At 33.7% G+C, this 15,859-nt stretch overlaps 1 protein-coding gene across 1 annotated transcript in view; it reads left to right on the top strand.

The window, feature by feature from the left end:
* Nucleotides 1–15,859, top strand: part of LRP1B (LDL receptor related protein 1B) — a 1,901,444-nt gene that overhangs the window by 1,175,340 nt on the left and 710,245 nt on the right. The window contains exons 19-20 of the mRNA XM_047772014.1: nucleotides 8,110–8,190; nucleotides 9,321–9,482. Of these exons, the coding sequence (XP_047627970.1) occupies nucleotides 8,110–8,190; nucleotides 9,321–9,482 (243 nt within the window). The remainder of the gene's footprint in view (nucleotides 1–8,109; nucleotides 8,191–9,320; nucleotides 9,483–15,859) is intronic.

Raw genomic sequence — 15,859 nt, forward strand, 5'->3', positions numbered from 1 at the left:
AGTGGGTTAAGTATCTGGCTTTGCCATGAGCTGTGGTATAGGTCGCTGACATGGCTTGGATCTGACTTGGCTGTGGCTGTGGTGTAGGCCAGCAGGTGCAACTCCAATTCAACCCCTAGCCTGGGATCTTCCATATGCCATGGGTACAGCCCTAAAAAGACCAAAAAAATAAGAAGAAGAAGTCACTTTTTAAATTATATTACAGATGTTTTTCCTACTAGATTGAAGCACTCTGAGAAAAGAAAATGCTGAAAATTGCATTGCAGTGTCAAGTACTATTCCATCCATTCGTTCATTCATTCTAAGGGATGTATTGCTAAGGCCTGAAACTCTATCTGGTATAAAGTTCTCAATACAAGTTATTGAAAGAATAAAATTGTTGCAGTAGTTTTCTATTCTGTTTCATAGAGTAGGAACTTAGAATCAGAGGTGTTAAGTAATTATTTAAGGTTACATATTAATTATTGATAAAACCATGATTTGAACTCAGGTTTACCTGTCTATAAAGTTTATGTTCTTTATACATGGCATTATATGTGAGATATGAGATGCGAGGTTTTTAATGTAACAACAATAAAAAAGCAGCAAAATGAAGACAATACGGTGTCCACCGTTCTCTTATTTTTTCTCTAAAGTATATTTACTCTATTGAATCCTTATAAAGTCTGTCCTATGTAAGTAATATTACTCTGGAGTCATAATTAATGTCAGTATTCAGAAATGTTATATATTTTCTCAGGTGATATAGTCCTATAATCTCTATAATTTTAAAAGTACTATGTTTCCATAACTATATTTAATTATAGGCATTAGAGTAAATAAAAATCAGGACTGGAATATAAATAGAAGAGAGAAAACACAGAAAGAAAAATTAAATTTTTGTGTGTTTTTCTCCAATTTCTCTACACTGTAATGTTTTAAGCATATTATCAGCATGCTATAGTGAAAAAAATAATATATTTTAGAATCAGACTCATATTCAGATTTTACTCTGACACTTGCTGATTACGTAATATATCCTCAGACAAATTATGCTGTTTTTTCCTGCACATTGGAGTTAGCAATAACCATCACAGGGCTGATTGTAAAGAGTCTAAGTAATGTATGTGTGGCTAGCCTAGTACCTCATACTCTATAAATAATAATATACATTATTGTCTCATTCGTATTTAGACAATACTGTACTAACCCCAAACTCCTATAATGTTCTCACCTTGTCATTTATTTTAACTTGAATCTTCTATACGTTTTCCACACACTTAATTATGATATGTCAAGTGCATATATATATATATATATTTATGATATGTAATACATGCTCTCAAACAAACCAATGATTACTGTATTTTGAAGCTTCAGTGTAAATTACTTTGAAATAATCCTATTGGGGCCAAGGAGGAGGAATAGTAGGAAAATTTCTAGGTCTGAGAAAGGAAAGAGACATAAATTGGATCTGAAACATACCTCACTGGGAAACATTCCTGTAAGCTTTGTATACTAGAAAAATATAAGTGCCATACCAATCATGATTACCCTTGAGAAAAAGAAAAAATTGTTGCCATTTACATAATAGCATACATATAACCTGGCAATAAATTTTAGGTGAAAGATATAATAGATAAATTGAGCATACTTCTTGCAACAATAGAAGCTTTTTTAACAGTCCATTAATCCATATCATATATTCTATGAGGTCGAAGTTACTATAGGAATAAAATATAGTTTTCTTTTCATTGCTGTAATTTTAACATGATAAAATGTAAGCCACTTTGGTTCATAACGTTTCTCTTTTTCAGAGCTAATCAGGTAATCTCTCCAAGTACCCTGCAATTTTTGTTTCAAGGAAAATCCAAAGTCAAAGAATATTTATGCGAAGTCAAGAAAAAAAAAAGATTATGTGTAACATTTAAGTCTTTGTCAAATATACGAATTCATAATGGTATTTTAACAGACCAACTATCCAGAAACAAACTGAAATATTGGATTATATTTTCAAGTTTAAAATTAACACTAATTATGGAAGGACAGGGAAAATGTTACAATGGCCTTAAGAAGTTTTTGTCTTACGTTTTAGGCAATAAAACCTCATTATACCTCATTTCTCCATTACCATTAGATACTGTTTACAGCACACTAAGGAATTATGGACATAGTATTTTCCAACATTAGTGAAAAATAGGAGGAGGCTCTACACTGTATGGAAAGTTTTAGATGGAATTCCTTCAAAAATGTATTGTACATTTGACTGCATTATTAAGCAGAAAAAAGCCTAGGATAGTTTTAACATTCCCTTGTTTACTAGTTCTTCCACTTTTCTGAAATTCAGTTTTATTGGAATGCTGTAATAATCCTAGAAGTTGTCCAGGTAATGAACTCTTTTTTTGCCACATTAAATTCTTTTAGAATGTTGTGCATTTCCAGATGACATTTCTTCTGACTTCATGATCCTTAGGACTTTAAGGACCCAAGAGATGTTGACCAGAGAGACCGTGTGATTTACCAATAAGGAAACAGGAATGAATCATTAATAACTTTACTCTGGTACATGTGTCCATTAAGTTAATATCCTCATTCATTCTAGTTATCGATTTTTCCTCTGTATGTAATTTACCTATTGGTCATATGAACTGATTCAGTCAACAAAGTTGCCAAAAGAAATGATGTAACTTGGTATTACATTAAAAAAAATCAGAAATGAGATGTAGTCATTTAAGAATACACATTACATGCATATATAGATGAAAAACAAATAGAATGCCAGATATTTCTCCAGGAGAGTTAGGTTTATTTGGAATTGGTAGAGTATTGCAATTCAGGATCTGTAACAATGGCAAGCCACATGCAAATCCCTATAAAGAAAGGGGAGCACTTCTGTAGAAGGGAAAAGGAAGCTGGGAGGGCTATAGAAACACAGTCCATGATTTTTCATAGAGGTTTTTCTTCTGGTTAGGCTCAGCTGTCATCCCAGGGTATGAGAGCTCCCCCTTCTGGTCTCCCAACTCTATTTAACTGAGATTTTTATTTATTAATTTTTACAAATGTTGTATTTACTGTGGATAGATGTCTTACTTTCATTTTCTTAGAGAGTGAAGCTACACTGGATTTCTCATTATTTTATTTACTTTGGAAATTTTTTACCTTTTGTGGGCTAATTTCCAGCTGGTTTTTATACTTAGAATCTAAGCGATAGAATCTTAAAGGTTACATGGGAAATTTCCCAACTAAGATATATCTTATTTAATTGTGTTTCACATTCTTGCCCTTCACAGGTATTATAGTTTTTACAGATTGAAGGCTTATAGAAACCCTATGTTGTCAGATTATGGTTAGCATATTTTTAGCAACAGAGTATTTTATTAACTAAGGTATGTATTTTTTAATACATAATTCTATTGCACATTTAATAAAGTATACTGTAAACATGACTTTTATATGCATGGGTAAACCAAAAAATTCACAGGAATCACTTTGTTGAAAATTTGCTTTATTTGAGGTGGTCTGACACCAAACCTGCAATACCTCTGTGGTGTGCCTGTATTGTAAAATTCAGAAGTTTCCAAATGCTTGGGATGATTTATTTTTTTCCTAATAAAATGTGATATCAATTAATATGTTCCAAAGTTTACAGGAAAGATATTTTAAAATGGGAATTAACCTATTATAGGTGCCAAAATATAGTGTATTTTTTAAGATTTTTTCTATTGTAGTTGATTTAGAATGTTCTGTCAATTTCTGCTGTGTAGCAAAGTTACCCAGTCATATATACATATATATGTATACACACACACACACACACATTCTTTTTCTCACATTACCCTCCATCATGTTCCATTACAAGTGACTATATATAGTTCCTTGTGCTATACAGCAGGATCTCATTGCTTATTCACTCCAAATGCAATAGTTAGTGTTATTTTCAAGTTAGATCCCATCATACCTTACAGTCTGCAATTAGTTGCTTATTCATTTTAACCATGACTTATGGTGCTTCGTACCATAAGTAAGCATTTTAAAGTCTCTACTCATGTCTATTGTACATCCACTACACATTAAACACTTGTTTATTTAAGGAAGAAAATACATTTTGATAACATTTGTGTTAATTTTGGAAAGATAAATGTAAGTTTCATTATCTTGTCCAGTAAAAAAAACAAACAAACAAACAAAAAAAAACATAAGTATTGACTAAATTGTGCCTTGGGAATTTTCATTTGTCTTTCAAGTATTCCTTTTATATGTCAAAATACTTGTTAGCTTGTTGCATGGATGGCTCTTGATGTAGCCTTTTACCTCTACACATCAGTGATTGTCTTCTTATTTCTATCTTTGAATCATCCTAAGACTCTGATCACATTTTTTGGCTTTTAAAAAGTTACATTTAGTCTAAAATTCCTATCTAAAGACATGGCTTTTGTAATCATAAAATTTAACAAAGATTTGTTCAGTTTTAGAAGAATTTCCATTCAAATGACAATATCTCAGATGAATATACTCTAAGTTAAACTCACACAAGAAATTGCTTTTTAAGAAGTAAAAGAAGCAAGTAATCAAGAATGCCATGTCAACTAGACCTGATATGAAGCCACTACTTTCCCTACATGTTTATGAAAATAATAGCAATTTATGTCATTATGGGATAAGTTATCAATACTTAAAAGACTGTCACTTGTAGTCTTCACTGAATATCACTGCTGATCCTGGCTGACTCTCTTTTGCCAGTTCAGCTACATCACAAGAAGCATTCTTACAGGCTCCCAAGCTGACTCATTGTTTCATCATTTTAAAAACAAGAGTGAATATTTTAGTCTCTGACTTTAATTTGAAATGTTATTTGGGGATAATATACAAAATAGATCTTTCAAATGATCATGCAAAATTACTTTGTATGCATTTTACTTTTAATTCTAGTTACTGATGACTTGCCAAAAACTATGTATTAATATAGACCTTAAATTTTTTTATTTTATTTATTTATTTTTTTGGCTGCACCCACAACTATTGGAAGTTTCTAGGCTAGGGATGAACCTGGCCTGCAGCCGCAACCTAATCCACAGCTGTAGCTATGCCAGATTCTTAATTCACTGTGCTGGGCTAGAAATAGAACCCATGCCACCACAGAGACAAATGCAAATATTAACCAACTACCTCATAGTGGGAATTCTTACAGAGTTTTATTTTTTAAATGTCAGCATTGCTAAAGGAAAAATGCAAAAATTCTATAGGAGTTATAGCAGTGTTACTTAAAATTCTTATATCCTGAAGATAACATCATCTTTGTTGGTTAAATTACTAGGAAAATGCTAAATAACATAATTTTCAAATGGAACCACTAGCCAGAGTACTTTGTAAAGTCCTCTTAAAAAGAAATGATCTAGGTCTTTTGCCCATTTTTCAATTGGGTTGTTGGCTTTTTTGCTGTTGAGTTGTTTAAGTTGCTTGTATAATTTAGAGATTAAGCCCTTGTCAGTTGCATCATTTGAAACTATTTTCTCCCATTCTGTAAATTGTCTTTTTGGTTTTTTTTTTTTTTTGGTTTCCTTTGCCGTGCAAAAGGATGGATTGGGAGCTTGGGGTTAATAGATGCAAACTGTTGCTTTTGGAATGGATTAGCAATGAGATCCTGCTGTGTAGCATTGAAACTATGTCTAGATACTTATGATGGAGAATAAAAATGGGAGAAAAAAGAATGTATACATGTATGCGTAACTGGGTCACCATGCTATATAGTTGGAAATGTATTGGAGAAATAACAATTAAAAAATTAAAAAAAAAGAAATGATCCAAAATAGACCTCGGATATCATCCTGAGAAGTGTGACTACCATAAAGACCCACATCCCATGAGAAGACCAAGGTTCCAATGGGAACTACCATTCAAACCTTCTCATAAATGGTGCAGGGTGGGGAACCAAAGGCACCAGGAGGATGGCATGGTGGATGAGGGCATAGAACCTGACTAGTTTAAATGGATACAGGATTAATCCCTGGCCTCGCTCAGTGGATTAAGGATCTGGCATTGCCATGAGCTATGGTGTGGGTCACAGACATGGCTCAGATCCCACTATGCTGTGCCTATGGCATAAGCCAGAGGCTGCAGCTCCAATTCAACCCCTAGCCTGGGAACTTCCATATGCCATAAGTATGGTGCTAGAAAGAAAAAAAAAGAGATAGTATTATATCATTTAAAGATAAGACCAATAGCTCAAAATGATTGACATTTCCAATATTATAAATTTAAGGAATAGTGACTGATACGGACAAAAACTTGCGAACCAATTGCTAATTAAAAAAAGTATTTAGCGACTCATTTTAATAGACAAAAGGAAGTTCTACTTTATGTAATGAAACAATGTATGGGAAATATTTAACCTTTAAGCTTAAAATGTACAAAAAATATGGGGAGAGTAAAATAACAATTTAGGTATATTCATGGATGACAAATTAAAATAAGGTGGGAAATTTTTAGTAGAGTATTATAGAAAGAGTGATAGAGAAAGACGTTGATGATCTGAATCCTAAAGACTTTTTTTCCATTGAGGAAATACATATAACCTTAGGCAAACCTGTCATGCCTTCAGTTTCTTTAGGGCTAAAATGATTGGATATAATCAATGGTTTGCTTTCTTTTAATTTTTTAAGCAAAGGAATATATTTTTATTATTTACATATTTTCTCCAAATAAAATAGTACTCAAAGCTCCAAAATTAAAACAGTGGATTGACAAATAATTGTGTAGATAGATGAGAAGTGAGCAGGTTTGGCTGAAGGAGTTTGAGCAGCTTGACTCCAGCCTACTCAGCCACCTTAGTAGCTCTGAGACAACCTAAAGAATACAAATTGAAAATATTTGTGGTCTCCCTCCCATCAAATATCTGCTACAATTCTAAGTCACTTGTCTCAGAGAGAAAACCAAATATTTGCCACAAAATGACTTTGTCTTCAGCTGTCAGAGGAACAATATTAGTTAGAATATGGGCCACAGATCTATCTCTATATCTTTTTTTTTTCTGTCTTTATGTCAGTGAGTTGATGGAGGTTCTTTTCTTCTTCCCTTTCTATTTTTAAATGTCTGTTAAATAAGTTACTGTGTATGTACAGATTTATGATTCTATGAATATTGTCTTGAGAGCTAAAAAGTCTGATATTGAGCAAATCATGTAAACTCTATACGAATTACTTTCACCATGAATGAAAACTCTGTCCTGACAAATAGTAGTAAGCTTCACTGAATTCCTTGGATGAACTGTTTGGTAATTATATTTTTCTCTTGTTATTACTACCTTTTTTCTTTCTTTTTAATTTTTTTCCTGTAATCAGTCTTAATTATCTGATCTTCTTATGACAGTATTGTCTGCTGAATTTACTAACCCTTTGAATTGGCTAGTGATCTCTTTTTAGAATCTTTGTCTTTGCTAATTCTGTGTTTTATTTTTAAATTTGTGTCGTTATAGTTATCTAGAAATTAGGAAAGAAGGTCTTTTGATTTAATTGGGTAAAATTTCATTTTGAAATATAATTCTTTGCTGTTATTGATTTTCAGGGAATTTTTGTGTTCTTTTAACTTAGAATTCATACTTCAGAATCTTTAAAATTGTATAATACCAACTAAACTAAATTTATTGAAGTTTTTGTTGTTGTTTAGATGGTTGATTTTGTTTTATTTTCTTACATTGAACTCGTGGTGTTGATAACACTCAAGCAAAGTTGGATCTGACTTTCCTACCTTGGCTCTTTATGTTCAGAAAAAGCTTTTCTTTTTTAAAGCATACGTATAACTTTGCAGCTGTTATTCACTAAGAGGAGATTGAGTCCCTTGGTGCAGGAAATTATCATCTCTTCATTTTTCTTACAGTATAATGAATCTAAACAGTCCTTCGTTAAGTGGGTCTCTTAGCTTTAAATTGCTGGAATGTCCTCATTTAAAAGATATTAAGAGCATGGGATGTATCCTATGTCCTCAAGAAGTTACTGACACTTATGTGTTTACCTCACATTTCCTTTTGTGGAAGAGAGGGGTGGAGTTTTGATCACATTACCAAATGAAACCCAAGGTAAGTCAAACACATTCAATAACATCTTTCCTATTGGATATTTTTTATATCTTTCACAGAATTCCCAACTTGTGAGCCACTAACTCAATTTATATGCAAAAGTGGAAGATGCATTAGCAGCAAATGGCACTGTGACTCTGGCAAGTACCAAATGTTCACTAGACTGCACTGATTTGATTAGGGGCCTGGCTGTCTGTGCTGCTTCTTCTCGTTCAGCGGTAGTTTATAAGAGACGCTTGCAGAGTCAAGCAAAATGGTTAAGACAAGTGGTGAGAGGGCAGCTGGCATGTCAATGGAGATTAGTGTTAAGGATAGTGGAGCTCAGTATCTGTCCCCTGGGGCTATGATAGAGATTTGTTTTCAAATATTATGCTGGATATAGTCTTAAGTCTACAAACATGAAGTGAAGGGAATAATTGAGGAAGTGACCTGGACAATTCAGGTTCCCTAAAGCATTTATGTAAAATGCTCTGTAACCTCAGAAGGGAGTAGTTTAAATTATTATAAAATTATCCAGATGGTCTCAACTCTGTCACCTTGTTTTCTTAATGTACAGATGATATTTTTTCTTTAGTCATTTGTATCATTAGGTTAAATTATGCCAAATATGCATAAATGAATTATACATGAATTGATGTATTCTTAATCATTGATTTCAATTTAATCTATTTTTACTTGACATTCCTCTTGCCTCCCTCCTGCAACCATTGTTAATAAAGGATATAAATCATTGCTAATGATAGTGTATAATTTCCTGGTATAAATACACACTTAAGAACCAGTAGGGGAAGGGTCCCCAGTGAGCCTCTTGTTGAAGAATGGAGAAGGCACTAAATTAAACATACATTAAAAACTCTGGGGCAGAGAAATTGTAGGTCTAAATCATAATTTTCCAGCAATAATTATATCAAAAGCTGTATCATTCATGAAATTCTTCAACCACCATTGTCTTCCCACTTAATAATTATTTCAAGCTGTGTAGATTCATTCAGTCAGGGGTTCATCATTTCTGAGTAAAATAGAAATTCAGCTCCCTACTGCAAAGTCAAGGATTTTTCCCCCTTAGTTTAGTAGTTGGTATTCAATCAGAAACAAAGCAATATGAAAATGGAAATAATTTTCCCACTGCTCATAGGAAATGTGAATCATTGCTTTATCATTCCTTTTTTCAATAACCAAGGTCTCAATACCAAAAAGAAATGTTAAGTATTTTATAAGAAAAAGTTTCTCCATGGGTCATCACCCCCCGGATGTTGATGCTTATTTCCAGATGACGACTGTGGGGACGGGAGTGATGAGGTTGGCTGTGTTCACTCCTGCTTTGAAAACCAGTTCAGATGTTCCAGCGGCAGATGTATCCCAGGCCATTGGGCCTGTGATGGTGACAATGACTGTGGAGACTTCAGTGATGAAATCAATTGTACCAGAGAAGGTTAGTATTTTTGTGAATCTGTGAAATCTCATTTTTTTAATCATTTATTTATATATATATTTTTTCTACTGTATAGCATAGCGACCCAATTACACTTACATGTATAAATTCTTTTTTCTCACATTACATGTTCCATTATAAGTGACTAGACAGAGTTCCCAATGCTACACAGCAAGATCCCATTGCTAATCCGTCCTGAAGGCAACATTCTGCAACTATTTATCCCAAGCTCTCAGTCCCTCCCATTCCATCCCCTTCCCCCTTGGCAACCACAAGTCTATTCTCCAAGTCCATGATTTTCTTTTCTGTGCAAAGTTTCCATTGTGCCATATATTAGATTCCTGATGTAAGTGATATCATATGGTATTTGTCTTTATCTTTCTGACTTACTTCACTCAGGATGAGAGTCTCTAGTTCCATCCATATTGCTGCAAATGTCATTATTTTTTTCTTTTTCATGGCTCAGTAGTATTCCATTGTGTGTGTGTGTGTGTGTGTGTGTGTGTGTGTGTGTGTGTGTGTGTACTGAACCTTCCTAAGAAATCTCATTTTAAATTAATATACAGTATCTGGAATATTTTGGAGTGAATACCATATGAAAATTAAGTGCTCATCCTATAAAAAGATATGTGCTTGAAACTGTACAAAATAATTTGCTCATCTCTTTACTTTTCCTTTTTTCTTTCTTTTCTCTGGTGTCTCACCTTAATTCTTCCTATGCTTTGATAACTTCTCCTGTGGTCTTTCCTTCCTATTATATGCTTTACCTACTGCTCATTTAAGCCCTTCCAATTTGTAAATTGCCAAACCCCAAACCAATCCTAAAAGGGAAGAAAAAGAACAAGAAAAGCATATTTTTCCTTTTATTTTCATACCACGTTTGTTTCCTTAAGGCTGGAAATCATTCCCTATTAAATGGCCCTATATTCCAGCTGATTGACTTTCTGGATTGCAAGCTAAGAGAGGCAGGAGATCATGACCATGGCTTTCAGCATATCCATGGGCAGCCTTACCCTGTTATTTGCATGGGTAACTCTGCAAAATTTGACCAGCTGTAGAGCATTTAATAAATTAGAAATCTTGTTGGAACTATTGTAGAAAAAAATCATTAGCCTATTAAACAGTCATATAACAATAATATCTTTTTTTTTTTTTATTTTCCCACTGTACAGCAAGGGGGTCAGGTTATCCTTACATGTATACATTACAATTACATTTTTCTCCCACCCTTTCTTCTGTTGCAACATGAGTACAAAGTTCTCAATGCTATTCAGCAGGATCTCCTTGTAAATCTATTCTAAGTTGTGTCTGATAAACCCAAGCTCCCGATCCCTCCCACTCCCTCCCCCTCCCATCAGGCAGCCACAAGTATCTTCTCCAAGTCCATGATTTTCTTTTCTAAGGAGATGTTCATTTGTGCTGGATATTAGATTCCAGTTATAAGTGATATCATATGGTATTTCTCTTTGTCTTTTTGGCTCATTTCACTCAGTATATAATATCTTTAACTGGATGTTTTTCTTTTTGCACAAGAAATTGAAAAAATTTGCTATTCATTCTTTCATTTATTCTGCAAGTATTTATTGTGACTTTTCATGTACCATGTACTTTCCTTGAACCAAAGATTAGGTGAAATAATGAAGAGAAAAAAAAAAAGGTCTCTATTTAGTTTTAAAAATCTAGCATGCAAACAGACAAACAACAAAGTGATTCATTTAATGGGGATAGGAAAAGAGAGCCATATATTGTGTGATCATAAGAAATAAATCATTTTCAAAGTCTTTTCCAAGGAGATATATTTGTCTTCTGCAACTATTTGACAATCAGTAAAACAGAAAATTTCTGAAGTATTTTCTCCAACATGAATTTCTTTTGTCCTTCTTTTGTTTTCCTTCTCTTCTCCCTCCCTCTCTCTCTCTCTCCATTTCTCTCAACTGTAAATGCTGAAAATAGTAGCAATCACAGAGATTATCTACATAATACATGGTTCTTAAAAGACTAAATCCACCTTTTGGTGAATTCCCTACATGATTTATTAAAAGAGATATTGTCTGATTTTGGTTTTAGTCATGTGACCTGGGTTGGAAAATGCATGAGGCAATGAAATGCAGGTCCTCATGGTCAGTGGCCTTGACATGATTCTTGTCTTTATTGACTGTGGACATAACAGAAGCTATAATGAAAACAGAAAATGGCTAGGAAAAATTTTTGTGACAGTATCTTATAAAATTTAACATGAGCATATTTGAGTTTAACTTTGCTTCAAAATCGAGAGAGGAATGACTTATAAATAAATCTCTCCACCCCTCCCCCACTTTATCTCTATCTCATTCTTGTGTCTTTTTCTCTCTCAGTTTAGTTGGTTCACTAGAACTTTTTGCTCATCACTAATTTGGCATGGATGAAGGAAAGGTGTGCAAAAAGATAGTGTTATTTTTTTTTCCATTGTAGATTTGAAACATTTGGGGTGTGGTTGACATTTCATTAATAAATTAGGCTTTGAATATATACTGTGTTTCCCCCCCCCTCACAGATGTCTTTTTTAGGCTCCTCATGGGGTGTACATCTGTGGCCTGCTGGCACTGCCCATAATATGCTGTGAAAGATAAATTGCCCCAAGTTTAATTTGCTTTCCTCTCAGAAGCAATATCCCATCCCTCTGTTCTTTGCGTATTTATCTCTGAGTTAAAAAGATCATTGCTCATTAAGAAGTTTTAGAGAAACTGCTTTAGCCTCATGAGTATGCAAAATGAGTGACACATCCCCTTACAGGCTCTCTAGATAGTCATTTGGGTTTGGATTATAGAATCAGTGGCTGGTTAATGTTAATGGCCTTTAGCTTTAGAGCACCTCACTTTCACTAATATATCACTGTAAAGGATGTATTGTCAATGTGAATACCATGTGTTGCTTATATGATTATGGTAATACGCTAAGGAAATGATCCAGATAATCTCCATGATTATTGGCCAGGTTTCAAGGAAGAAATTAGTTGAACTTCCTGAACTAATTTATATTTATCAGATTATAAATTTTGCTAGTATTCCCTAATCAAATATTCCAGTAGGTGAATACAAGTTTCAGGAAATGAGAACTGGTGGCATTCCAAAGTGACTTCAGTGCAAGAAAATACAGGGTATTTCAAAGTGCATTTAAATATTCTTATCTGTCATTATTGTATGTATTCTGATATAGAAGTTGTGAAATAACCATGGCACAGAATTGTTAAAGCTGATCAGCAAAGTCATTTTGCACACATAGGATTTGTGAGACCATTACCAAGGTAAAGTAGAAATTTGATGCAATTAGTCATAAAATTTAGTCCCAGAACCTGCTACAGAAGAAAGAACAGGAGATTCTGGCTTTAGTTTCAGGACTGGCTGTCAAAGCTGATCAACTCCCCCATATAATTGCTCAGCACTTTGCTTTACACTGCCTGGGTAAGCAGAGCATATGGTGCCGTTTCTCTCAACTCAGATTGCTTTTCAAAAGGGCAGAAAATACTCTTGAATTGACATTTAGTAGTTAAAGAAGCAGTAGATGCCAAGAGATAGAACATTCTGTATATAATCTCCATTTCAGAAAATTCCTGAATTTATTCAAGTTCAGTTCATATTTTTTTTCTGATACCACTTTCAAGAAAAGAATTTCTATAATGATGATCATTTTTCCATCGTCAATGTGATTAATGTATGGGAAAAGTGTTAATGACTAGTCTCCTCCTAGGTTAATGTATACTTATCTCTTTCTTCCTGTTGTGCTATTTTTTTTTCTCTCATTTCCAAACTCCCTTATTAGGCATGGAAGATACAATATCTTTACAAATCACTACACCAGCACAGACTCATGCACACAGGCACATACACATAGTCTGTGAGCATAAGTAGAAGAGAAAGACAATCCACAGCACATAGATTCCTTCCTTTGTTTCAATACCTGTTTATCACTGATTTAGCTCTGGTTTCTTTTAGGTTTGAATCCTTCAGTTGGCACACACATCTGTAGTTACAAAGCTTCTGGGTGACTAGTTTTTCCCAAATGGAAAAAGTCAGTGCAGCTGGACCTTCAAAGAGTTTAGTACCAGAGACCTTCCTCTAGAGCCTCATTCTTGGCTGTTTATTAAGTATTGAAAGATTTTATAAAAATGATTTTACCTATAAGAACATTAAAAATAAACTTAAAATGAAACTTTAGTCTTTCCTTTTAAGTCTTTATCTCTCTGTCTGTAGTATTAAAAGATAGAAGAGTTCCCATGTGATACAGCTGGTGGAATCCAGCATTGTCACTGCAGTGGCTCAGGTTTGAGGCTGTGGCAGGAGTTTAATCCCTGTCTCAGAAACTTCCACATGTTTTGGGCACAGCCAAAGAGAGAGAGAGAGTGAGAGAGAGATACAATGGGCATTTGTCACATCCATAAAATACCAAATATGTAGAATTAATCTTACTTTTATTAATTTCATTGTTGACAGCTTAATTCTTTTGAGTTATGTAAATTTTCACTCTTACACTCTTTTGAGGAATAGTCTCAAGCATATTTTGCCCAAGGAAAAAGGCATTCTAAAGTAAGCATAAAAAAATTGTTAGGTATCTTTAGACAACTCTTCTTCCCGATCAATTTCCACTGTTGCAAAAAAATTATATCAAATAATTTCAACATGAACTGATGGATAAGAGAACAGGTTTCCTCTAAAATATATTTTGCATAAATTTTGTAATTTCTTCTAAATGCAACTTAAATAACTCTCAATCTTTGGATTTTCTTTACTTGGAGAGAGCATATGACCCTGATTTATGGTCATTGTTCTTTAATGCCTTCTGTTTGGCTGTTTAAAGAGGGAGTAGTTACTACCTGCTGCATTAAGAGAATGAACTGAGTGATGCTGGAACTTGTGATCTCTTATTTACATCACAAATATAAATTAAATGCAAGTTTAAGATTTAGTATGTATTGACCTTCAATTTTGATTTATTATGAATAATCTTTAACAGTTCTCAAATCCATTAGGCAGTCAAATGTATAACATTGTTAATATACATGCTCACATATGCTTGTATTCTTTTGCTTTAACTGTTTATTATTGTTTACTTCTTTATTTATGTCTTCTATGCCCAACAAAATAGTAAGTTTCAGAAAGATAAACATTTGCATCTTTTTTGTGTCTGTAATTTAACAGTCTATGCCAATGAGATTTCATTAGTGATAATATAGGTGTGGGAAAGGAGAACTATGTTGGCAACCCACAAAGTACCAGGCACTTTACATTTGTTATTCCCATTTAATGTTCAGACTAAGGATTACTCAGAAGGTTAAATACTTCCCTAGGATTACACAGCTGGAGTTTCAAAGGTTGTCTGCTCTTTATTCCTATGTCTAGTTATCTGCTCCAGTAGCTGCAGAATATAAACTCTTTTTTCTCTCTCTATGAATTAACACTTGTATTATCCCTAAATAATTACTACCTTGTTCTTAACTACATATTCACTTTCTCTTTAAGATGAAAAAGAAAGACCTTTCTACTTAATATGTCATTGTAATGAAATTTTCTAAAAGGTACTTGAAGGGACCTAGCCCATTACATTAAATCATCACAAAAGGTCCATCTGTCTTTCTCTTTTTAAAAAATTTCTATTTCCCCTTCCCTGCTCATATAATTCTCTTTGATAAGTGGATTATAGAGTGTCAGTGGCATGACTATGGATACTCCCACACAGTTTCTTTAGTCACCGAAAGAATATGTTTGTCCACCATAAAAGTTTTACCTCATAGGCTCAAAAAATTTAGGAAGCTGGAAGGGTATGGAAAGATTATTTAGTTCAATTCTTTTATTGTGCAGATAAAAAGGGATCAGCTTTCTCAAATTGTCCTTATGTATATATAACAATAATAAAAACATGATGCTGCTTCCTAGAAGCAACTGGTAATGTTCTGTCTTAGAGATATTGAAACTGAATCCTTTGATCCATAAAGACATTTTCAGGAGATGGTTTGAATACAAACGACGATGCCAAGTGCTTTGTGGAAAATCTAGAAGGTCTGACAGTACTGTCAACCAAAAAGAGACAATATCCTATTTGGAAGATTGAATCTACTCAGAGTACCACAGATTTTAAAACTTGGTTTTTAGCTAAACACTAAGGTTACACATTTAAGCATGGAGAGAGTAGAAATTAAACCAGCATCTTTTGACTTCCCACCTATATCATATACCTTCTCAGCTGCACCATCACGTTTCTAGCAGCATGGTTTAATCATAACCACATAGGAAATAAGATGCCAATAAATACTGTACACAATTGGATTCTGTCAGATGTTTTGTTTTTCTGTCATGAAAATATTCTGAAGGCACTTTCAACTCGCTATTCTAAAACTCGCAATT

The sequence above is a fragment of the Phacochoerus africanus genome, chromosome 3 (genome assembly GCF_016906955.1).
Source record: "Phacochoerus africanus isolate WHEZ1 chromosome 3, ROS_Pafr_v1, whole genome shotgun sequence".
NCBI classification, from domain to species: Eukaryota; Metazoa; Chordata; class Mammalia; order Artiodactyla; family Suidae; genus Phacochoerus; species Phacochoerus africanus.